We start from the raw sequence: 26,896 nt of genomic DNA, 5'->3' as shown, positions 1-26,896 counted from the left end.
TCTCCTTTTTGAAAGAGGCATGCAAGTTTGGCAGTTCTAAAATGCAAATGAGGTACATATTTGCATATCCAGTGGCTCATTTGCATAATGAAGACACTCATGTTCCAAAAGTGCTGCTTTCAAAACACAAAATAGCCGTGTAGGTGGGGTTCCTTTGAAAGGAAGCCCTGATTTTGAAAACACCCTTCTTCCTGAAAAAAATTAGGGAAAGGCAGAGGCCCGTGTAGACATGGCCTTTTTGTTTAGATATAGGGATTAAGTAACTGAGCTTGGCCACTGCAAAATGGATCAGAAGATGAGAATCTGATAGGTACAATGTATTCTTATTACAATATCCCAGAGATGAAAGTTTGCTGGTATTACCAGATACAGTGTACTGGCAAGAAAGTGGCTGCCAAAGTCCAGTACACCTTATCAACTATTTACAGCCAGTACTGCGTACTGGAAAGACACTGCACCTATCCCACCCCAAACCCCAGCCCTTTCATAGAGCTGCCTTTCCTCCAACTTCCTCTGTACATCAGTAGCCCTGCAGGAGGACAGGGATCAAGGGGATGAGAGGCAGCTAGGAGAGGTACAGCAGCTGGCGGAGCTGCCAGCATTTTACTCCTTTCCCCACTGCCCCTCCCAGTGGGGAAAGGAGCAGAAACTCCAACATGCCCCCCACCACAGTGACATCGGACAAGCAGGAGAAGGAAATGGGGCACGGGGCTCAGGCTGGGGATGAAGTCAAATGGGGGGTGTCGCCTAGCCCCTGTTAGCCCCAGGAAAAATAATTTTACTTAAACACCAGAATATAACAATTATTAGGCTACACACACTAGCAATCCTAGAGAACAGGGAATTCTAAACCGACGGATCCAATTCATTTCAAATGGAGACAATAAGGGAGTCAAGGACACCCACCCAAAATGTGTGAAAACTGTGCTTGGAAACTGGACGAATGGAATTTAAGAAAGAAGGCAGAACAGCTGAGGTGGTGAGTAACCTATTAATCATTTTAGATTTTCAGTATAGCTGATAACTGCAAAGGAGGGAATTTCCACAGACAAAAGGGAAATTGAGGCTGTACAGAACTGGCCAATTCCCCCCACACTGACAGATGTGCAGAGCTTTTGCTCCTATTAGTGAAGGTTTATTTGTGGTATTGCCAGTACCACTAATACTGCAAAACAACTGCATAAGCTGAGTGGAAAAGGAAAACATCATCTTTATGATTTGGACCCATGGTGTACTGTCCAGGAAATGTATCTCTTGCATGGAGTAATCAAGGCATAAGTTGATGGTGGGATGCAGATTGATGTCATCAATGTATCTTAAGTAGAGGAGGGGTAATTGACATCTTTATGATTTGGACCCATGGTACAGAGACTTTAGAAGAATTCCACAGGGACTTTAACAATCTCCACCCCACCATCAACTTATGCCTCGATTACTATAGTACAAATCAAGGATGGCATGATCAGTACCACACTATACCGGAAACCCACTGATCACTATACTTACTTACACGATTAGCGTGTGCATGTTACTGAAGAGGAATTTTCACAACACACTTTCTTTTCACAACACTCGTGAAAGAGAGGCTGCTGAATCTCTTTTATATTCAAATTCGACACATTAACATGTGGTTTGAACCAGAATGGGAATTTTCTGGGTCACTGTAGGGGCCTGTTTGCACACTTGGCTTAATATAATTCTTGACCCCCACCCCCTTCTGCCCCTCTACTCTCTGATTTGCTCACCTTGATAATTTTTTTTCTGATTTGTCCACCTTGATTACTGGTTTTGGTTCTCTGTGCCTTAAATATTACGTCTGTTCTGGTATGGCTATGGTCTGAAGAAGTGGGTCTGTCCCACGAAAGCTCACCTAATAAATTATTTTGTTAGTCTTTAAAGTGTTACTTATCCATAAGGAGTATGTGAAAAAGTAACAAGACTGTCCTCAAAACTAGTAATGTAACTGTGGAAGCTGTACAGAAGCATATATTGCTATGGCAAAAAGGGAATTCCTCCCACACCCACACCCCAGACTTGGTATGCCCACTAACCAGGCTCTTCTTTACGTGCCATTCCATTTTCCTCTCTCTGCTCCCCCTGAGATTTTACAAACCATTCATTATATATTGGCTGTGTCCACATTAGCTCCCTGCTTCAAAGACAGCATGGTTAAGTAGGTTGTCGGAAGGTTATTAAAGTGCTGTGGTGCTTATGCAGCATTTCATTAAGCTAATTCTCCCCCACAGCAACTTCAAAGTGTTAAACTTTGAAGTGCCAGCTTGCATGTAGCCGCAGCTAACCTGCTGGTACTTCAAAGTGCCTGGGCAACTTCCAAGTCCCTATGGTCCTCAAAATTTTGAGGAGTAAAGGGACCTTGAAATGTTAAACTTCGAAGTGCCAGCTTGCATGTAGCTGCAGCTAACCCACCAGTACTTCAAAGTGCCGGAGCAACTTCTAAGTTGCCACAGGGGAGAATTAGCTTAATGAAGTGCTGCATACGCACCACAGCACTTCATTAATAATCTTTTGAGACCTTACTCACCATGCTCCCTTCGAAGTAGGGAGCTAGTGTGGACACAGTCATGATGTTCTGTATGCTCAAACAACTTTCTTCCCCTTCCCTAATACTACCCCTCCTAAAATGATGCCCCTGATCTGGAAGCTGTAAGATCATAAGAGCAGTCATAACTGGGACAGACTAATGGTCCATCCAGCCCAACATCCTGTCCTCTGATGGTGCTCAGTGCCAAGTATTCAGAGGGAATGAACAGAGTAGGGCAATCACTGAGTGATCCGTCCCTTGTTGTCCAGTCTCAGCTAATGACAGTTGCACATTCAGAGACACAAGAGCATAGAAATCCCTGACCATATTAGCTAATATCTGTGGACCTGGACTCCATGAACTTACTGTTCTTTTTTTTTGGTTGAACCTGGTTATAGTTTTGGCATTCATATTACAATTCTGCATTGCGTGAATTTTTTTCTTTACTTTAAACTTGCTACCTATTAATTTAATTGGGTAACCCCTCATTCTTTTGTTATAGGAAAGGGTGGGTAAAACTTCTCCATTCACTTTATCAACACTATTCATGATTTTATAGTCCTCTGTTATATCCCTCCTTAATAATCACTTTTCTATGTGGGACATCCAGATCTTTTTAATCTTTTCTCATACAGAAGCTGTTCATACCCTAATCATGTTGTTGCCTTTCTCTGTATCTTTTCCAATTCTAAAATAACTTTTTGGAAATGGGCAAACAGCATTATATGCAGCATTCAAAGTGTGGGAACACAATATTTATAATGGCATTACAATATTTTCTGTTTCATCTATCACCTTCCTACTACAGGTTGAACCTCTCTAGTCCAGCACCCTCAGGACCTGGCCAGTGATGAACTAAAAGATTGAACGGATCACAGGAGGTCAATGTTGTCTTGCACATTACCAACAATTCCACTGTTCACTGGGCTCTTAGAAGGCATAAATTACAGTTAGATAACAGCACAGAACACTGGAAGCAAGGACTGGTGGCTATAAACAAAACTTATGGGATGGCAGGAAAGTTGGCCACACCCATGATACGTGGTTGTCTGGCTAACTAAAACCCTGCAAGATTACACATTGTTGCCAGATGAGAGAGTTCTGGATTAGAGAGGTTCAACTTGTATTCTGTTAGCTCTTTTGACTGATGCTACACATCTGAAGAAGTGAGTTAACTCACAAAAGCTCATGCTCTAAACTTTTCTGTTAGTCTATAAGGTGCCACAGGACCCTTCGTTGCTACTACAGATCCAGACTAACACGGCTACCCCTCTGATGCTACACATTAAGTGGATGTTTTCAGAGAGCTATCCATGATGATTCCAAGATCTGCTTCCTGAGTGCTAACAGATAATTTAGATCTCATCATTTTGTACATATAGTTAGGACCGGAGGCCCAGTTGCAGCTCTGCTTGCAAACAGAAGTTGGGCTGGAAGAAAGTTCTAGACAGAAACTTGTTGAAATACACATCAAAACTGCATGGGCCGGGCCTAATGCTGGCTGGGGGATGAATGCTGTCGGGGAGTGGGCCAGGCCCTGCACTGGCTGGGGGGTCTCCACTGGGGGGTTCTGGTCCAGGGCCTGTGCTGGGTGGGGGAGGGGCTGGAGCTGTGGGCGGGGGTGGTTGTTTTGGGGCTAGGCCCCAAGATGGCTGGGGGGGTGGAGGGGCAGAGGTCAGCAGTGGGCAGGGAGAGGGGGGAACATGGCAGAACCTTGCCCAGACAGATGGATGGACAGAGCAAAAATAATTTATATGATTATAATTTCTAATATACATTACTTTGTACTTACCAACACTGAATTTCATCTGCTATTTTTTATTCAGTGACCCAGTTTTGTGAGCTCCCTTTGTAACTCTTCACAGTCAGCTTTGGCCTTAGCTATGTTGAGTAATTTTGTACCATCTCTAGAATTTTGGCACTTTTCTTTGCACTCCCTTATCCAGATCATTCATGAACATTTCCTAATGCAGATCAGGAGGCAGAGGAAATGGGCAGAAGTGGCCACTCTTTACCTTTCTCCATTGTGAAAACTGGCAATTTAGTCCTAACTTTTAATCAATTGCTGATCCACAAGAGGACCTTCTGTCTTATACCATGACTGTTTCAAAGCCTTAGGACAGGAACCTTATCAAAGTATTTCTGAGACCTTGTCAAAGGCAAGTCAGTCCAAGTACACTACCTCTGCTGAGTCACTTTCATCCACATGCTTGTTGCCACACTTAAAAATTCTAATAGATTACTGAGGTATGATTTCCCTTTACAAAATCTGTGTTCTCTTTCCCAACAAACTATGTTTATTCCCATGTCTGATAATTCTGATTTTTTTTACTATAATTTCAGCTAATTTGCTGGGACTGAAGTTAGATTTATTGGAATGTCATGGCTTCTGGAGTCTTTAAAAACAAAACAAACAAACAAAAAAAAAACAGTGTTACATTAGCTGACTTCCAATCATCTGGTACACAGAGGCTGATTTGAACCAATCAGTTAAATAGCACATTTAATAGATATGTGATTTTATATCTGAGTTATTTCAGAACTCTTGGGTGAATACTATCTGCTCCTAGTGACTCACTGTTTAATTTATCAAATTGTCCAAAACCTTTTCCATTAACTCCTCAGTCAGGGGTGGTTCCTCAGATTTGTCAATCCAAAAATTTGATGATATAATAATGAATTCCCTCTTAGACTGGGATAGATTAATTCCATTCCAGCTAATCCCTCCACAGAAACAACAGGCACTCATTGGAAGCCCGATGGAGGTGCTCCCCTCTGAGTTGCCAGAAAAGAGATAGAGCAGAGAAAGGGGAATCCCAGGAGAATTAGATCAGAGTCAAAATGATTTGGGTTGATGTAAAATGTCCTGAGAGAAAAACACTGAGTAAACATTTACATAATTAAGTTTACATACTTTTTTATAGTCAAAATTATATTCTTTTTGTTTTGGACATATCATTTAGAGTGTCAACATTTGAAATACCATCAGGATGATGAGCAGATAGTGATTGAGGATGGTGTTCTTCCAGAAACTCTTAATGGCTGCCACTGATCTTTGATCTAATGACAATTGCACAGATCACTGAAGCTGATAGGTGTTGAAAGCATCTTTCTTCTGGGCTGAATGGGAGTAATAATTAAATGCTCCTTTGTGTAATAATAGTTCAAACAATAGGAAGCTGCCACCCAAGGCACTGAGCCAAATGACCAAGTTGATCGGTAAGGTTAAAATTCTGTCAAAGGTATTTTCAGTAAAACTGGACAGTTCATGGGCAAGAAAAGAAATTGCCAGAATCCCATAACCTGTCCCTGACTAGTACTAAAAACATTCTGGAGGAAGAAAGACAAATAGTCAGAGTGCTATGGGGCCTTACAGCTGCTCTAGCCCTACCACTGCTCTTGGTGCAAGAGCAGATCACCACTGCTCCAGCCACAGGGAGCCTGACCCAATCCCAACTGCTGCTCTGGCAAGTATGGGGCTGACAGCTGCTCCAGCCCTGTTCCAGAAGAAGTCACAGATGTTTGGGAAAGTCATGGAGTCCGTGACCTCCATGACAGGGCAACAACCTTAACTGGAAGGTAAAATGTGTAGCCAGAGAGGTTTCCCCGTGCATAGTTAAGCACAATGGCAAGGGAGTTGACTGGCAGAAGCTGGGTAAATCTGCGTGATTTGGAGTCTGACCTCTTAGTCCTCATCTTCAAAGGAAGCTTCACAACACCTTCTGGTGTCCCACTCACGAGCTTCGGACCTTACATTCATAATTCTGCTAGACATTAAATACCATGGACTTAAGAGACAAATTGGTGTATTGGTCATGATAACAATTTGTAACACATTCCACTGCTGGCTCACCCTTAATTGCACACTTTATTTTAAGTGGCCTGCTACAGCATATGCGAACTCTTTGTAGTAATCTATCCCAACTTTCATTTAGCTTAGACACGCGTGTTACTTTCCCCAGACTCTGAAGAACAGCTTAGTGTAGTCTGAAAGCTAGTCCTTTCCACAAACAGAAATTGTCCCAATAAAACATATTACCTCATCTGTCTTGTCTTCCTAGGGATATAAGGGATCATTATGGTTTTTAAAAAAATAACTATTCAAACAACCAATATCCTGATTTACTTTAGCAACAGTGTTCATTTTAACTTCAGATACATAACACAATTTCTTTTTATATTATTGTTGTTTATTTACATGTATTGCAGGAGCATGTGAAAATCCCATTCATGGGCCAGGACCCCATTGTGTTGGGCACTGTACAAACACAGAACAAAAAGGTAGTTCCTGCTGCAAAAAACGTAGAGTGTAAGAAAAGAAACAACAGGTGGAAAGGCAGTCAGGCTTATGGGGGAGGGTAAGCAGTACATGTCTGTATGACCAGCAGCGAGCTCAAACCCCTATTGTGAGGACTTGTAACCATCAATGCAAAGGAAAGTCTTATGATGAAATTTTGAAATTTGATTTTAAAGAGGTCAAGCACACAAACACACCATCCCACTTGCACCAAAGGAAATTGTCCAGGTCTGATGACAAATTTTGACCACTACTGCAGTTCTCATTTTCATTTTATGGACTACTTCTTGAACTTCCAAAGAAAAATGTGAAGCAGCAACATGCTGCTGGTGTTAGATGGAATCGAGATATGATGGTGAGTGGTGCTTTGTAAATGAAAAAGATAGATATATTCAAAAATATTTTCTTAAAATTTAAGTGGTTAAAATCTTGGGAAACCGCAGAATTGTACTGGGCTATAACTACTAGAACAAATCATCCTCTGTAGACCTACAAATGTTTCACCACTATGACAAAAGAAGCTCTAAGAGCATGTGAGAGTAATACACTATGAACAACAGTTTGAAAACTAGTGCTCTAATATATAACCTATGAAAGAAAAAGAATGCCTGAGATTCAGTCTATCAGTGACTCATTCAAAACAGAAGTTTTGCCTGTGGAGACAGCAATGGCCCTGGAGGTCCATGAATAGGATCTTACAAAGGGGGAAGAAAGTGCTGCAAAGCCATATTTGGGGATGCTATAAAGTGTGTCCTAAACTAAGCTATAATAGACACCCAACTCACACGGAAGTTGCATTCCTACACACCACGAGCAAGTCAAATTTTGCATTACGCAGGGGAGCCAAGAAACTGACCAGTGCAGCAGCCCTGGTCACTTTCCTGTCTCCTGTGAGTGACACAGAGCTGGGAGCCAGGCTCCAGCTCCTCACCACTCAGAGGAGCAGGGAAACTTACCAGCGCAGCAGATCTGGTCAGTTCGCTGTCTCCTGTGAGCAGTGGGGAGCTGGAGCCTGGCTCCCAGCTCCCTGCCACTCACAGGAGCCAGGACACTAACCAGCGCTGCAGCACTGGTCAGTTGCCCTGCTCCAGTGGAAGCCAGAGCCTGCCTCCCAGCTCCCCCTCCCCACCCCAACTGCAGCGCTGGTCACCTTTCCTGGCTTCCCTGAGCGGCGGGCAGCCTGGAGCTAGGCACCAGCTCCCCGCCTCCCTGAGTCACATTAACCAAGTTACATGTGGGGGTCTACCGTATTGCCACAGGGCCTTAAAGTAACTGTACCTCTTACTGATATAAGATCATGCCCTGTGCTGATCTCTCACTGACATTAACATGAGTTCTGAGCTTGCACTGATTATAGGACGAGGTTTCTAAAAATGAGAAGACAGAGCGACTTATTTACCAAGAACCAAGCCAACACTTTAAAGCTCCTGACAGTTGTACCAGAGGAAGTACTAGTTATAACTAGTTTGTGAGTCTTCATGATTTAAAGTAAATTGAGTTGCATAGGTATAACTGAAGGGAGAATTTGGCTCGTAGCGCTTAACTACACAGAAGAATTATCAACAAAAGCAAATAAATTTCTCACCTTGCTCCAGCAATAATTTCTTTTTGTCTTGGGTCAAATGTTAACTGTGAGAAGTCCACAGCATTCTCTGCTCTGAATACATGTAACCAGGGAGCAATTTCTAAAGGAATAAAAAAAGAAATGTACTTGTGACTGCAGGAAAGGTAGTTACAGTGTATCAGGTAACAAACAATATACTTAAAAGGTACGGGGGGCTGGGGCAGGGGGAAGAGAGGAGTAGAGTCTTCCCAGAGTGATTTCTTTCACCACTGTGTAATCTGTACTATAGACCAGTACAAGATAGAGGGCAGTCACCCAATGAACAGCTGAATAAGGTGCATCAATGTTTAGTTCTTATTTACAGTCCGGATGTGCTTTTCTTCCTGAGGCACTGAACAGGGCAGATAACAATGTAGTACTACCGTGATTTATTGGAGGAGAGCTTAATGCAAACAAAATTATTACCTGCATGAATAAACCAGAAATAGCTGAAGAATTCTTAAAAAAAACCATCATAAAATTTTGTTGAACTAAGTATATTAAGCAACAAGCTTGTTTTTGTTTGTTTTTACCACAAAACAAATGGGGTGGGAGAGAAACATCACAGTCAGCTACTGCATTTTTGTTGATTGCACTGTAAGTTTTTCTTCGAGAAAAGAATGATGCAGCACAGAGAAATACAGAAGCTGAAGGCCAAAGGGCAAACTTAACAATCTGAGAAACGTCAGCGCACCATTCACACTCGCTTTACACCATTCACACTACTTTACTCAGATCCTGATTTTTGAAATGAAGCTCATACAAGCAATTGTGCATGCCTAACTAATCAATGAAGGTGCAAGATGTATAGGTGCAAATAGCAATTGTTGTACATATATGACTAGCTGGGGGCCAAACTGACTATATCGATGTGCACATGGATGTTCTGATCATGCAACATGAGTATTCACACATATTAAGCACACACAATTGTTATTTAGAAGCATTTGCTGTAGAACTGACCTTTAAAAAAATAGCAACAGTACTGATTTGCTTCAAACTGAAGCTTTTTACCACATGTTGAAGTAACATTGCTAACTAAACACACAGACCAGAATCTGCTCTTGAAGGACAACAGCTGTTATACTTGTCATCTTAGGTGAAAAGAGAGAGAGGGACAGGGAGAGATCACTTGGAGTGGTTTTTATAGTTCAGTCACCCTTTGAAATGCTGTAATTGTGGCTTTGTGTGTCATAATTGAGAACACCAAATTCAGGTTACACTGCTGAGAAATGGAGCAAATGCACCCAAAATGCTAGCTATTTCCCAAAAGTTATATCAAACCAGCCACAAAAGGAATTTCTGCCACACCACGCACGCCAGCAAGACATCATAAAAGCAGGAGAAAGCAAGCAAGAAAGAAGAGTAAGAGTTAAAATTGGTTATAGGAATTAAATACATACAGACGTGAGTACAGTTCTGAGATTAGATTCATAGCAGAGGTAAAGAGCTCTTTCAGAATTTAATCCATAGGCTATATTCCAATGTCCAGCATCATATTCTTGGTGTACCAGTTTAGGACTGAGACCTCAATCCATATGTTTTAAATTGCCCTACATGAAACCTTAAAAAAATCTGGAAAAAAAAAAAAGAAGCAGGTCCCAGGGATTTTTGTACATTTCTAGCAGCCACCTGAACATTCAGTCCTGGGTGAACAATAAGTTTTCGACGTAACTCCCTGTTTTCCAAATATCACCGACAATTAACTATGCAGATTAACAGAAGGTAATTTATCCATTAAATAGGTCATATACAGTTTACCACAAACTTTAGAGACACATGCAAGCAATACCCTTTTGACCTCTGCATCAATAGCTATGATAAAAGGCACTGTTTACATGCTTCACACCTATGAGTAAACTTGCACCATTAGTACTATCTCTAACTTCTAAGACACATAGGTTTCCATTTCAGACTTCTAGCCTGACTAGCAATGAATGGCCCTACTTACCATTTACAAAGTTTCCTAACAAGTCTCTAAAAGGTTTTCTCAGGGTCATCTGGCTTGGGATTTGCTTAATTCTTTTCTAACCATGTGTCACACTTGGGCCAAGGTTTGTAGCCATAATATAACAGTGGTTGTGCCATTGTTTTTCATAGTTAATATTGTAATACATTGTTACAAATCCATTTTCCTAAGAGTGACCCCTTTTTCAGATGCTCTGTCTTCTTTCTTTCCCCTTTTGCTGTCTGTGGACTCTGCTTACAGCATATATACAAACTGAGATAAGCAACATCCCTTTGTTTAACACTGGTCTGTTCTACCTAATATTGGCTACATGAGTTTGAATGTGTGCTTTTAACATCGTACAGGGGGAATTCATATCTTTACACCTACTGTTGTCACATATGTTTCACCAAGATATTACTGATCAGTAAGTTATCAGTTTTCAAATGATACTCACAAGGCACATTTTGAACAAAGATTTATTAAGCAGTGAGTAGATTGTGAACACAGGGTTGCATTCAGTCACAGAATGATAAAAATTTTAAAACTATCATGTGTCATCTCATGGCTTTTCATATTATGTTATCCCATCTGTCACTGTATTGTGGTAACTGCAAAATGACCATATTACCAAAGTTAAATCAACATATAGTAACAGAGAAATAGCCATGTTAGTCTGTATTCTATCAAAACAAAAAAACATGTAGCACTTTAAAGACTAACAAAATAATTTATTAGGTGAAGAACTTTTGTGGGACAGACGCACATCTTCAGATCATAGCCATACCAGAACAAACTCAATATATAAGCACAGAGGTTCAAAAATTTTATTGTGTTAGTCTCTAAAGCGCTACATGACTGCTTTTTTTGTTTTGATAAATCAAGATATGACTGCAACATGGTTTTCTTCAAAAATAGCAGTTACTTTTCTCCATCACTTTTTAAACAACTGAATTTGCAATATTAACAGAAATCTCTGGGTGTCACGAGTGACATAAATTCACTAATTTCACCAAAAGCAAATTAAAATATACCTTAGAGTAGGAAAGTTATTTTCTAATAGTGTAATTTAGACTGAAAATGGTAAAATAACTATTCCATAATTTTGTGTAATGCCCTAAACATAATGTCTATGGTTAATTCATGTGACAGTTGTACTATGTTAGTAATCTTCTAAGGCAACAGGACAAGGTAGAATGTTCCACTATTATCTTGCACTTTTCATTCTATTTAATCACTCTGCTGCCAAAGTACCAGTCTTATTAGCCCCAAAAGAACATATTAAGACAGCATCACAGATGACAAGAGAAAAAATAACCTGCCTCCACCTTCTCTTATAACATGTTTGGGGAAGCCTTTGAAGCATTTTTCTGTATTTATTATCCTAATTAGGTGAACCTACAGATGCTCTACTTTAAATGTTAGGATTTCATATTCTTCCATTTTTAAACTATGATTCAGAGAAATAAGGTTTCTCAGTGATTTTTTCTAAAAGTATCAGTTTCCGTTGGATATTTTGACTTAATTTTAAGCTTTACTTCATTAAACAAATATTTCCATAAATAACAACTACACCCAAAACAATTTTACAAACACAAATAGTAACCTGTATGCCAAGGAAATAAGAAGAAACTTACACCTGAAAGACTGTCTTTATTTTACTGTCTTTCAACCACTCATTCTTCTCCTTTCATTCCCCTTCCTTTCCCATCTCCCACCTACTGCTGAGTTCTTTCATTCCTATTTCTGCTCCTATTTCAATTAATTAAACACACTCCTTTGATAAGTCACTCATTCTCATTTCCAGTAGGAGAGAGCACCCAGAGTACAGAAGGAGAATGAGACCAGGTACTCTCTTCAGTATCTTCCAGCAAAGAGAAGGATAACGATTTAATCTCAAAACCCTTCTATATTTTATGACAGCTTCAACACATTTCTCTATCATCTATCTCAAAGGGGCTGAGACAAGGCATGTCAGCTATTTTATGCTTTATGTTGGATAATATATGCTCTTTGTTGGCAATAGCTATAAGAGGACCATTTATGGTATAATTTTGGTCTGTGTAAGGAAAAACTGAATAGCTGTAAGAATTGGATATATTTTGATATATCTAATAAAAATCTTAACCTATGCCAAATAGTAACAGAGAGAAAGCCGTACTAGTCTATATACTACCAAAACAAAAAAGCAGTCAAGTAGCACTTTAAAGACTAACAAAATAATTTATTAGGTGAGCTTTCATGGGACAGACCCACTTCTTCAGACCACAGCCAGACCAGAACAGACTCAATATTTACAGCACAGAGAACCAAACATAGTAATCAAGGTTGACAAATCAGAAAAAAAAAATTATCAAGTTGAACAAATCGGAGAGTAGAGTGTCAGAAGGGGTGTGGGGGGTCAAGAATTAGATAAAGCCAAGTATGCAAAAGGGCCCCTATAATGACCCAGAAAATTCACATCCCGGTACAAACCATGTGTTAATGTGTCAAAATTGAATATTTTGAATTGAAAATTTAATATTTGAGAGAGTTCTGCAGCCTCTCTTTCAAGATTGTGGTGAAAATTCCTCTTCAGTAAAATGGAAACTTTTAAGTCATTAACAGAATGGCCCACTCCATTAAAATGCTGGCTAACAGGTTTGTGGATCAGGAGTGTTTTTTATGTCTGTTTTGTGCCCATTAACTCTTTGTCTGAGAGAGTTTGAAGTCTGTCCAATATACAAAGCATCTGGGCATTGTTGGCACATGATGGCATATATGATGTTAGTTGAGAAACATGAGAATGTGCCCGTGATTCTGTGAATAACCTGCTTAGGTCCAGTGATGGTATCTCCAGAATAGATATGTGGACAAAGTTGGCAGCGGGCTTTGTTGCAAGGAAAAGTTCCAGGACTGGTGTTCCTGTGGCACAGACTGTGGTTGTGGATGAGAATCCTCATAAGGTTGGGAGGTTGCCTGTCAGAGAGCAGGCCTGTCACCTAGGGCCTTCTGGAGTGTATCCTGGTTAAGGATAGGCTGTAGGTCTTTAATAATGTGTTGCAGTGGTTCGAGTTGGGGGCTGTAGGTAATGACTAGTGGTGTTCTGTTCTTGGCTTTTTTGGGCCTATCTTGGAGTAGCTGGTCTCTGGGTATTCATCTGGCCCTGCTGATTTGTTCTTTTATTTCTCCTGGGCTACACCTACACATGAAGCCTACATCGAAATAGCTTATTTCGATGTAGCGACATCGAAACAGTCTATTTTGATGAATAACATCTACACGTCCTCCAGGGCCGGCAACATCGATGTTCAACTTCGACATTGCGCAGCCCAACATCGAAATAGGCGCAGCGAGGGAACGTCTACAAGCCAAAGTAGCACACATCGAAATAGGGATGCCAGGCACAGCTGCAGACAGAGGCACAGGGTGGACTAGCGCTTCCGGGGCAACAGCTAGCCGCTCCCTTAAAGGGCCCCTCCCAGACACACTCAGCCTGCACAGCACGCGGTCTGAGGAGCCATAGGCACACAGACCCCGGGCGCCGCAGTCATGGACCCCCAGCAGCAGCAGCAGCAGCAGCAGCAGCCGCCAGAGGTCCACCCAGCCCTCCCGGCAGGAGCAGGGCTTGCCCTGCTCCATGCCATGCGGGAGGCAGCTGAGCACTTCCTTGCTGCACCGGAGGAGGAGCTGCCCCCAGGGCAGCAGGGCTCAACCCCCAACCCAGCAGCACCCCGCCACCCCCCGCCCGACACACGCCGGCGGCTGTGGAGCTACCCCACCAGCACCGACTGGTGGGAGCGGCTGGTGCTTGGGGAGTGGGACGACGACCGCTGGCTCACGAACTTCAGGATGAGCCGGCAGACATTTATGGAGCTGTGCCAGTGGCTCACCCCCGCACTCAGGCACCAGGACACCGCCATGAGGCGTACCCTCACAGTGGAGAAACGGGTCGGCATCGCTGTCTGGAAGCTGGCCACTCCCGACAGCTACCGATCCGTGGGGCAGCAGTTTGGTGTGGGCAAGGCCACCGTCGGGGCTGTCCTCATGGAGGTAAGAAAACCCACAGGGGGAGGGCAGGGCGGGGGGGGGGGCCCGGGCAGAGGAGGGGAAGGGAGGAGAGGGGAGGGCGGGGGAGGCCAGGGCAGAGGAGGGAAGAGGAGGGCCGGGCAGGGGAGGGGGGCCTAGGCAGAGGAGGGCAGGGCAGGGCCACGCACACCCTGCTCACCCCTCATTGGTGCTGTCCCATGTACTTTCTCTGCAGGTTGTGCGTGCCATCAACGCCATGCTCCTGCACAGGCTCATGAGGCTGGGGGACCCAGATGCCACCATCGCGGCCTTTGCCACCCTGGGCTTCCCCAACTGCTTCGGGGCTCTAGATGGGACTCACATCCCCATCCGCGCCCCGCATCACAGTGGAGGACGATACCTGAATCGCAAGGGCTACCATTCTGTTGTCCTCCAGGCCTTGGTGGACAGCCGGGGACGTTTCCAGGACATTTATGAGGGCTGGCCTGGCAGCACCCACGACACCCGGGTTTTCCGGAACTCGGGCCTGTGCCACCAGCTGGAGGCGGGGACCTACATCCCCCAGCAGGAGATCCCTCTGGGGGACACCACCATGCCCTTCTGCGTCATCGCAGATGCGGCATACCCCCTCCGGCCGTGGCTCATGCACCCGTACACGGGCCATCTCTCCACTAGCCAGGAGCGCTTCAACGAGCGCCTGAACCACACGCGCCAGGTGGTGGAGCGCTCATTTGGCCGCCTGAAGGGACGCTGGAGATCTCTCCTGACCCACCTGGATGCGGGCCCCAACAACATCCCCCGATTGTGGGTGCCTGCTGCGCCCTGCACAATTTGGTGGAGAGCAAGGGGGAGACCTTTTTCCAGGGCTGGGCTGTGGAGGCTGGCAGGGCCGACGTCCAGACCCCTGCTGCCCCCAGTCGGCAGGTGGACCCCGAAGGGACCCGGGTCCGGAAGGCCCTGCGGGCCCACTTCGATGATGAGGCCGCGGGGTGAACTCTGCCCAGGCCCCCCACTGCCCGCCCCTTCCTCCACCACATTCCTGGCCCAACGCCCACACCATGGAGCACCCAACCGCACCCCCCTCCCACTTTTCCTGGACAAATGACAGCACGCACTTGTGGCTGAACTTAAACTTCTTTTTCTTTGAAAATTTTATTTTAACTGTAAATATATAAAACAAGAACAAACTATATACAACATGTGGAAACAAAGTCATATGTACAAATAAAACAATCGTAACAAACAAGTGTCCTCATTAATAAAAAGAAAACCAGGGAGGATAAAGGGGAGAACTATTTACATGGGGGGGATGGGGCAAACGGGGGGCACAAACTAATAAGTTTAAACTATATACAAGGGGGGGGCCACGTCCCGGGCCCCTCGCCCCTACAGTCCGGCACTGGGCGTGGGCGGCTGGGAGCCCCGCTGCGGCCGCAGCCCTGTCCTGGGCTGGCTGGGGGCAGGCCGGACCGGAAGATATGCCCGGCGAGTCTCAGCTGGCTCCAGGGGTCCCTCGGCGCTCCAGCCCTCCGTGGTGGGTGGCGGGGCGACGGCGGACGGGCGAAGCAGCTGGTGGTGCGGCTGATGGAGCAGGCACGGTGGGCGCTGCAGCGGCCGGCGCGGCATGGGGGGCCAGGTAGTCCACCAGGCGGTTGAAAGTCTCCATGTAGGCCCCCCATGCCTCTTGGCGCCAGGCCAGCACCCGCTCCTGCAGCTGCAGCTGCTGCTCCGCGACCTCCAGCTGCCGTCGGTGGATGGCCAGCAGCTGGGGGTCCGTCACCGTCGGCTGTTGGTGGCGCGGGGTCCGCCGTCTAGCCTGCTGTGGGCCCGGTCGGTCCTCGGCCGAGGGGCTGGCCTGGAGTGATGGTCCCGGAGGGCTCTCCGGGACCACTGATGCCTCGCCGGCGCTCTCTTCCGGTCCTTCTGATGGTGCAGGTGCGGGACACAGGAGAGGAGGTGGGGAAGAAGAATGGAGACAGGCGTTAGTGTGGGCCCTGAGCCATGGCCTTTGTCCCCCCAGCCCTGTGCTGCAGGTTCCCCATCCCCGTCCCCGGGAGATGCTGCTGTGATGGATGGGGTCAGGGGTCCCCCTGCCCTGCACCCCGTCCCCTGGTGGGAGTGACTCTCACTTCACCCCGCAGGGTCTGACAGCAGGAGAGGTTTCTTAGGCCACAGATGGCCAGTTTCTGGCAGGAGTGACAGCACCAGCTGTCGGAAGAGACAGTCCTTCCAATCCGTCGTGGGGAGAAGACCCCAAGGGGGGCCCCTCTGGGATGCAGCTTTCCCCCTCCTCAGGCTGGCTGCCTTCCAGCTCTCCCTTCCTCTAGCCTCTACCTGTGGCCCCCGCCCTCCCCCCCAATTCCAAGCCACCTCGGCTCCTCCCTCCTGTTTGTTCAGGGCAGAGGTGTCACCTGCTAGCTGTAGCCCCAGGATCATCCTTTGCCCCTGGGAGCTATTCGGCTCTTGTTGCTCATATGTAGCCTGAGTCTCCCTTTTGCACTCCCCCCACTCCATCACATGCTGCTGTTGCTGCTGCTGCTGCTGCTGTGGGGTGTCCCACCCCCTCCTCCCAGGGGCCCCTCGAGGTTCCGCTCCCCCCTGCCCTGGGGATGGGGCATGGCACTGTCGTGCGGGGTTTGAGGGGGGCAGGGGCTGATGCACTGCTGTGAGGGCCATGGCCCTGCTGTCCTTGGGGCCATGGCCATGTGAGCATGTGGGGGGCCCTGGACACATATCTATTACCCCCCACCCCTCAAGCTTAGGGGTGTACACCAGAGGGGGGTACATACCTTTCGGTCCACTCCCACGGTCTGGAGATCCCCGGGGGGCGGAGGCCCGGCTGCTGCTCCGGGATGGCAGAAGGAGGATCTGCAGCCTGGATTCTGCAGAGGAGGAGCCCCCCTCCTCCTCCTCCTCCTGCCGCGATGGCCCAGGGGTGGGCTCTGGGGGGGGGGGCCCCAGGGTGCGGGGCTTACCTCCGGGGCGGACTCCAGCTGCAGGGCCTGCTGGGGCTCGTCGGCCGAGGTATCAAGGGTGGCCGGAGGGGAGGAGGTGTGCCGGGGGCCCAGGATGTCCCTGAGCTCCCTGTAAAAGGGGCAAGTGACGGGGGTGGCCCCAAATTGGCTGGCCACATCCCGAGCCCGGGAGTAACCCTGCCGCAGCTCCTTCACCTTACTCCTGACGTGATCAAGAGTGCGGGCAGGGTGACCCCGGGCAGCCAGGCCGTTGGCCAGCCGAGCGAACGCATCCGCGTTCCGCCTCTTGCTCCCCATTACCTGGAGCACCTCCTCCTCGCTCCAGAGCCCCAGCAGGTCCCACAGCTCGGCCTCCGTCCAGGAGGGGCCCTGCTGCCGCTTGCCAGCCTGGCTGTCCTTCTGGCTGGGCTGGCTGCCCTGGCTCCCCTTGGGGGGGGGTCCCCTGGGGGGGGCTGCCGGGCAGCCATCGCAGCTGGGTGGGTGGCTGAGGGACGTGCAGGCTGGCCGCGTGTGGGGGCTGCCGCCTGCACATTCCCTCAGCTTCCTGCACAGGAAGGGAGGAGGAGGGGACCTTTAAGGGGCCGCTCCATGCGGCCACCATTGAGCTGAGGGGCTGGAGAGAGCGTCTCTCAACCCCTCAGCTGATGGCCACCATGGAGGACCCGGCAATTTCGACGTTGCGGGACGCGCAACGACTACACGGTCTGTACTTCGACGTTGAACGTCGAAGTAGGGCGCTATTCCTATCCCCTCATGGGGTTAGCGACTTCGACGTCTCGCCGCCTAACGTCGAAGTTAACTTCGAAATAGCGCCCGACGCGTGTAGCCGCGACGGGCGCTATTTCGAAGTTAGTGCCGCTACTTCCAAGTAGCGTGCACGTGTAGACACGGCTCTGGTGGGTAATTTGGGTTTATGAATATTTGGTAAAGATCTTGTAGTTTTTGGTCTCTGTCAGTAGAATCAGAGCAAATGTGATTGTACTGAAGGGCTTCACTGTAAACAATGGATCTAGTTGTGTGTGCAGGATGGAAGCTAGAAACGGGTAGGTAAGTACAGTAATTACTGGGTTTCTGGTAGAATGTGGTACCCATCAGGCCATCCTTGATTTGTTCTGTAGTGCCCAGGAAATGTATCTCTCACATGGAGTAATAGAGACATAAGTTGATGGTGGGGTGCAGATTGTTAAAGTATCTATGGAATTCTTCTAGACTCTCTATACTGTGGGTCCAAATCATAAAGATGTCATCAGTGTATATTAAGTAGAAGAGGGCAACAGGGGACGAGAGCTGAGGAATCATTGTTCCAGGTCAGCCATAAATATATTTGCATATTGTGGGGCCATTCAGGTGCCCATAGCAGTTCCACTAATCTGGAGGTATAAATTGTCCCGAAATCGGAAATAATTGGGGGTGAGAACTAAGTTGCAGAGGTCAGACACCAGATTGGCTGTGGTGACATCAGGGATGGTATTCCTCATCACTTGTCATCTGTCTTCGTGTGGACTATTAGTGTACAGAGCCTCTACACCCATGACAGCAAGGATGGTGTTGTCAGGAACTTTTCCAATGTTTTGTAATTTCCTCAGGAAGTCAGTGGTATCTTGGAGATAGCTGGGAGTGTTGGTGGCATAGGATTTGAGGAGGGAGTACATGTAACTGGATAGTCCAGTGGTAAGGGTGCCAACACCTGAAATGAGGTCGTCTGGGGTTCCCAGGTTTGAGGATTTTGAGAAGTAAATAGAATAATCCAGGTTGGAGCTCAGATGGTGTGTCTGAGTTAGTTAGGTCCCGAGTTCCAGCAGCAGGGAGTTCCTTAAGTAGTAGTTGTAATTTCTTTTGCAATTCCAAAGTGGGATCAGAGGAGAGAGGTCTGTAAAATGTGGTGTTGGAGAGTTGTCTGGCTGCTTCCTGTTCATAGTCTGACTTAATTCATGATGACAACAGCATCCCCTTTGTCAGCTGGTTTGATTATAATGTCTGGGTTATTTTTGATACTCTGGACAGCACAGTGTTCAGCATAGCTGAGATTGTGTCTCATTTGGCATTGTTTGTGTTTAATGTCAGTCTGAGCACGGTTGGTGGAAGCGTCATACGTAGAAATCCAGACTTTTACTATGACCATCGGGGGGAGTCCACATAGAGTTCTTCTTCTTTTGGTGTTGGTGAGGGGGTTGAGAGAGTCAGACTGTTGTTCATAGGTGTGTTGGAAGAATTCCTTTAGATGGAGGCAGCGAAAGAAGGCTATGCTATATAGCGATGCAAGGTGAGTGAAGCTATATCTTCATGAATCAACTTCTGCTGGTAAGGGATACAAGATCTCAAAATTACACAGAGGTCTTACACAAGCTTTAAATTGTTTCCCAGTTCTGAAGAAGATTCTGTGTAAGCTCAAAAGCTTGTCCCTCTCACCATCAGAAATCGGTCAAATAAAAAATTTTGCCTCTCCCATCTTGTCTCTCTAGTATCACAGCTACAGCACTGCCTTCAGCAAGGGAAGTTATATAGTGATATAGTTATATAGTGACCGCAACTTCTAGATGTTTGTCACACAACATGGACTTTCAGGAGGCTACTAAGACAGAACAGTTCCAGATTTGTCAAAATCCTATATCCATACTGTCAAGAGGAGAGATACTGCATTCAGACACAAAATCAGACCTCTCTCCTATGATAGTAGGAGAGAGATACACCAATGTCGATAACTGTAGTATGTTTAAGAACCACTGTTGTCTCACCCAGACTGTAACACAAGGATAGTCTAGCGTCTGCTTTAACTGATTTTCTGACGAACCCTCCGACTTTGAGGAATTAGGGGGAACAAACAGGGACAATTTACTCTCCACCCCTCCACAATGCTACCCCTCAGTGCAGAAGAAACACACTGATAGTTCCGGTTCTGGAGCAAGACCTTTGGTATTCAGAGTTGTGTTGCACTGCAACAGGTCCATGTCAAAATACCCCCCCACAGGAAGATGTCTCTTGCTACTGAGTTCTTGAGTGTCCACTTGTCTCTAATCAGCAGATTTGGCAATTTACTCTCTTTGCCTACAAGATAAATACAGCTTTATAATGCTTTGGATAAAGTTGTACCGCACACTGTCCACAGAGAACTATGGGTTTTTTCCCACAATTGGCTAGAGTGTTTTCTCCCAGCTTGTTCACAGAAACCATCACATTAGTATTACTGACAGCTATCTAAATCACTCTCCCATGTGGATGAAAAGAAGGGGATTGACAGCAGTGCTCCCTGTAGGCTGAGCGCTTGAGTGGCCACCCAGGGGAGATTCATGTGCTATTCACAATCAGCAGAATGTGCTTCTATTGGTGGTACACATCCACACATGCCTTGGTGCACATAAAATTATTACGCCCATGGATGGAAAAGTCAGAGGGAACACTGATTGAGAGCCCAACTTATTACACTTCATGATACAATGAAGAGAGAGAGTTTTTTCTCCCTCAAATTCCAGTGAACTGTCAAATTCCTGAAATGAGTTCTCCAGGCCAGAACGGAAGCATCAGAGCTGACCGTGGCTAATGGAGCTGGGAATTTGAATGTAACTTCTTTGAGCACATTACAACATTGAGTCCATCATATGAGTGATAGGAACACATGCTTGGGTAGTTTCAGTTTCATAAACGTGCTTCTGCATTTGGAATATAATGTTGCAGAGGCCTCATATTTAGATGTGTATACTGAATTACGTATGTCACCAGAGCCATAAGGCACAAGGGATTGAGGAAGAACAATGCGGTTTGGTACAAGTTCTCTTATAGTATTTCTACTGATTTTTAAAACGAACAAGTAAAAAAAAAAAGGTATGATCTAGGCTGACATTTCCAGTTTGCAATAGGATACATATTTGTGACATAATCACTGCCTGGTCCACCTGTGAAGGATACTTTGATGAGACAAATAACCAAAACAAGTAGACACAGATACCATCACATCTCACATTCCCCGCTACCACTGGAGGCACTGTGGCCTGCAAGCACAAAAGGAGATAGACACGGGCATGATGAGCATCAAAACACCTAATTTTGTGACACCTAGAAAATCACTGGGACTGACAAAACCTGAATTTGGCACCTGAGATCTCATCCAGTAAACTAGTAGCTTTGACTGTGACCCCCAAAAGCCAACAAGAGATACTAACAACTGGGGTGTTTGCTAAGCCAACTGCCCAGATGCACATAAACTCCCGTCTTTATTTCTCCTCAGTCTGGTACAGAAACATGCAGATCAGAAAATGACTGGCCATTTCAAGACTTCATGCTCAACGTGTTCACATCCAGTAGGCACTAGGAAGTTTGCTGCAAATTTTTTCTCTGACCTGAATGCCACAGAGTTTGGGTATCAATTTGAGACTCAGTGGCTCCTTCAGGATCTCAACACAGCATGTAGACAGACAACAGAAAGTGGAAGTACTTGGAACAAAAGAACCCATGGAGGAACTTAAGTACACTGAACAAAGCCCCCATGCTGCCTCACAACTTTTTGAGATGGAACTGTTTCCTACAATCATGTGAGGTACCTCTTATAAGGGCTGCTGAATAAACAAAGGGTACATTAAGTTAACAGGCCTCATTCCCAACCTCCTAAACTTCTTCCCTTTGTTCCCATCATTCGCATCTGGCTGACTGGGACATCAGGAGCCAGTGAGGAGTCAGGGATACCACTGCCCCGCTCTTTATGTCCCCCAGACTTGACCAGCAAGGAAAAACATAGAGCTGCATGAAGGAGAAAGATTCAGTGATAGCAGCTGGCATAACTATTTTCCCAAGAAATGCAAGCAGTGAAGTTTCAGGATGAAACCCAGAATCATTACTGCAGCATGAAGGACTGGGGGCTTGTGGACTCAACATATCAAGGGAAGTCAGCACCCCACTTGTGACTCCAGGTCTGAAGCTTACTACCCAATGCAATGCTACCCTCCTTCTCAAGGCATGCAGTCCCACCCTCATCCACTGCCGGAAGTTCAAGGGCCTCCAAAGTCTGAGCCTTTCTACATATAGTCCCATATATATCTGTTCCACCAGTTACTTCTTCACTCAGTCCTCTACAGCTTCTGTTTTCCCAGCAGGGAGGTGCTCTTCAACCTGCAGGACTTGCTTCTCTCCTTGCACAAGTGATGGGTCACAACTGAGGGTTTCTCTGAGTGATCTGATCCCTGGACAATGACAGATGACATATGGTGATGGGAGGAGACAGAACGTGGCAGAAGACGACTCTGTTTCCATCTGGTCCCTTGATAGCCCAGTCTCCTCCCTACCCATTATCCCTGAATCCCACATTGGCACCGGGGATCCCTGAGTCAGCAAGCCACGGGCAGAAAGCCATCAAATGACCAGGTTCATCAGACAAGCCACATTTCAGAAGTAGCAAGCACTGTATAATCAGCCCCATCTATGTGGTGCTTTCCAACCAAATGCAAGGGATGTTCAGGATAATTTAGAACCACAAAACCCCAGTGCCGGAATGGCATTAACAGGCCTCACATCTAGGTTCTGTATCCCAACAGAATTACACTAACAGCAAAAACTAACTTCCCATAAAATGGGAGATCAGACACCAGCATCTCATTGTGAAGGAAGCGGAGACACTGGAAACTATTTTAGTAGCAGGAGTAAAACAGAGGAAAATCTTGAACAAAACAACTTTGACCCAGAGTTAGTCCTACCTGTCTTTGGGGCAGTCGGGGGGGGGGTTCAAAGAGGGAAAATGCTCCAGGGCCGATCAATACAAATGTATACAACCTGGAATATTATTTCATGTTTCGGAAAAGACTTCACCTAACACTTTATTTAGAAAAAAAGTAAAAAAATAACAGTGCCCCTATTGTCATAGGTGTTGAGTTCTCACCAAACTGTGGTATTACACAAGTATAAAGAATTATAATCGTAGGGATTTCACACTAGAACAAGAAGTCAATCTTTGACATCTCTAGAGGGAGTACATGATGTTAACATACTTTACAATTATATAGCACTTTCATCTAATGATTTCAATATGCTTCATAAAAGATAATGAATCAAGCCTCAAAAAGCCTGGAGTTTATTGAGAACTCAATATATATGAGGGAAGATTAAAAGAAATGGGGTTTGGTTAGCCTGGAAAAGAGAAGATTGAGGCTATATCTACACTAGAGGGTTTTGTTGACAAAACCCAGGCAGCATGCAAATGCCCAAGGTATTCTATCAACAGTAAATTGACAGAACGCAGCATTTTTGTCGACAGTCTTATTCTGCTCCCCATTAGGCATAAGGCCTCTGTTAACAGATTCTGTCAACAGAAAGCCAGTCTGGATGTTCCAGGGAGGTCTTCTGTCAATAGTTAGGGCTTTCAGCAAACTGGGCAGTGCTGTCTGCTGTGCTTCCAGTTAGTCGTTTTGCTGAGAGAACTGCTGGGCAGTCTGGCTGCTCTCTGTCAACAGAGCTGATCGCTCTTTCAATCCACTTGGCAGCCTGGCTGAGATCTATCAACAGAAGTTTTGTTGAAAGATATCTTCCGACAGAAACTTCTGTAGACAGATCACTGTAGTGTAGACATAGCCAAAGAGAAGAGACAGCAGGATGGGAATGGGAAACTCCAGAAAATGAGAGGAATTTCCCTACTACACCATCTCTGTGGTCCTTCTATTCCTGTACTATTTTTATGATAGTGGCCAGCACCAGATAGCAGAAAGGAAGGTTTAAGAACTTTACAGTAGACAGATATGGGATAATCCATCTGTACCATCAGGTTTCATCCTGACTGCCAATTCATGAATTCCAATCCCAGAAGGGCCTACTACTATCATCTAATCTGACATCCTGTATACCACAGGTCATAGAACTTCCCCCAAATAATTCCTGGAGTAGAGATTTTAGAAAAAAAAATCCAATGCCAATTTTTAAATGGTTATCAATAGACCATGGTCCATGGAAAATTTTTCCAATGGTGTACTATCCCCCATTGGCAAAAATGCATACTTTACTGTCAGTCTGAACTAATCTAACTTCAGCTTCCAGCCTCTGAATAGTGTTACACCTTTCTCTGCTAGACTGAAGACCCTATTATTAAATATTTGTTTCCATGTAGGTATTTACAGACTGCACTCAAGTCACTCCTTAAGCTTCTTTTTATTAAGTAGAGTACACTCTTCAAGTCTATCACTGTGGCTACATTTCCACTACAGCGCTCCTTCGAAAGAAGTTCTTCAAAAAATCTCTTCTGACAAAACTTATGAAACAGTGTGTCCACACACAAAAAAACAGATAGAAAAAATCAATCTGCTCTTTCGATACAGAGTGTCCACACAGCCTCCACTCTTCTGAATGAATGAACCAGGATCAAAAAATCCAGTGCCAGGAGGACTGCCCTTTTGAAAAAAGGGCCTGGGGAAAATCCGCATGTTTTTTTTTTTTAAACAACTGTAAGTATGTCCTACATTCTTTGTTTCTAGATGTATAGATTTACATTTACCCGTATTAAAACACAGTTTTCTTGAGCCCTAAGTGATCCAGATTCCACTGAATCAGTGATCTGTTCGCCTCATTGTTTACCAATCCCCAAATTTTGCACTATCTGCAAACTTAACCAGTGATGTTCTCTTCCAGTGACAGAAATGTTAGAAAGTATAGAGCCAAGAACTAGTCCCTTTGAGATACTACTGGAAGCATGCCATTCAATTACAATTTCCCATTTACAATTACATTGAGAGATATCCATTAGCCAATTTTTAATCTACTTAATATATGCTATGCTAATTTTGTTTTGCTCCCCTTTTTTAATCAAAATGCTATTTGATGTCAAGTCAAAAGGCTTACACAGTCCTAAGTATATTAAGTCAACACTACTAGCTTTATCAGATGCATGCTTTATCACATACACTCATGCATCTGATAAAGTGGGTCTTTGCCCACGAAAGCTTATGCTCCAAAATATCTGTTAGTCTATAAGGTACCACAGGACTTCTTGTTGTTCTTGAAGATTCAGACTAACATGGTTACCTCTCTGATACTACTAGCTTTATCAACCAAGTACTTAACATAATGGTGGAAAAAGATATCAAGTTAGTTTAACAGGATTGACTAATATTAATTACTTTACCCTGCATGTTGATTAGTATGAATTACTTTCCTATGCTTTAAGTGTTTTTGCCGTGGTTTTTAAATTTTTTATTGAATCCTGTATCAAGACATCCCATTGCCTTGCCTCAGATTGATGTGAGGCTGATGGGCCTACAATTAACTGGGTCATCCTATTTAAACTTTCTAAAATTGCACATTTTAGCATTCCTTAGTCTTTTGAACTCGTCCAATGATCCAATACTTGGTACAAGTCATCATTAATGGGCTAGTGAACTCCTCAGCCCGTTCTTTTAAAACCCTTGGGTGCACATACTCTGTGGACCTGCTGATTTAAAATAAATCATTTTTGTAGCTTCACTTCAACATCCTTCAGGGATCTGGAAAGGAAGTTATGAAAATATGCTGAGACTATATACTCTTTTATCCCCAAATGCAGAACAGAAATATTTGCTGAACAAGTCTGCCTTTTCTGCATTTTATTGATAATTCTACATTTCCATTTAGCAATGGATCAATTCAGACTGAATTTATTTTGAATATTGTTCAGACTTTTTGTTCCAAATATATTTTCAAAACATTTTATTGTCCTTGACTCTGTTGTCCACAGATTCCTTCTTGTGTTCGCTTGAGTTTTTAAATCAATTTTCTACAGTTAACTGCCCCTACCTTCACCACTACTCTAAACCAGAACGTTAAAAAAAAAATCAAGAGTGGAGTGCCACATGAATTTGTGTTTAAGACAAAAAAGAATTATTGAAGGGTAGGAGACAGGAGAGATCCTACCGTGTAGAATCCAAGGGGAAAAAAAAAAGAATGTGTAGAGTTTTCAAGTTCCACTTATTCTATAAACTATCTTGTGAGATGCAGTTATATTATTATAGGTCCTTGCTGATAGTTACATCCAGCAGTGCAGATGGGAGTGACCTAAGGGTCCAAAATGAACTGCAACCTTGTACTTCTGAAGGGCTGTTGCCCAATTTGAGCACAGGGTGAAGATTTAACATTGCAAATTTAACTGCATTAGAACACCACTGGTCTCTAGCTGGGTCCCCCAACACTGGAGAAGGGCCTTCCTCTTCATGGGAGACAGAGCCAGACAGACTTAGAGCAGGCTATGTCTACATGGCACCCTAAACTCAAAATAAGATACACGATTTATGCTATGCAAATTGCATATCTTATTTGGAGTTTATTTTGAAATCAGCTATTTTGACATTTGGTGCTGTCTAACCAGTGCCAAATGTCAAAATAATGCATTTATTTCAAGGCATCCCTTACTCCTCCTACAACAAGGGGCATAGGGATGCCGAAACAGCATGTTCATTATTTTGAAAAGTATTTTGAAATAACGAGCACATTTCACAGACCCTGAGTAACTATTTCAGGACACCAAGCTATCCCAAAATAGGTCTGCTGTGCAGCTATAGCCACAGTGACCACACATGCCATC

General features: G+C 45.0%; 1 protein-coding gene across 6 annotated transcripts in view; it reads right to left on the bottom strand.

The window, feature by feature from the left end:
- SEMA5A (semaphorin 5A) overlaps positions 1-26,896 on the bottom strand; it is a 596,575-nt gene that overhangs the window by 413,850 nt on the left and 155,829 nt on the right. For all 6 annotated transcript variants that reach the window (XM_074987855.1, XM_074987853.1, XM_074987858.1 and 3 more), the window contains one exon: positions 8,425-8,524. In XM_074987855.1, the coding sequence (XP_074843956.1) occupies positions 8,425-8,524 (100 nt within the window). The remainder of the gene's footprint in view (positions 1-8,424; positions 8,525-26,896) is intronic.

Source organism: Carettochelys insculpta, chromosome 2 (genome assembly GCF_033958435.1).
Source record: "Carettochelys insculpta isolate YL-2023 chromosome 2, ASM3395843v1, whole genome shotgun sequence".
In the NCBI taxonomy this organism is placed as follows: Eukaryota; Metazoa; Chordata; order Testudines; family Carettochelyidae; genus Carettochelys; species Carettochelys insculpta.
The sequence above is the reverse complement of the archived record's forward strand: the minus strand, read 5'-3'. Positions and strand labels throughout refer to the sequence as shown.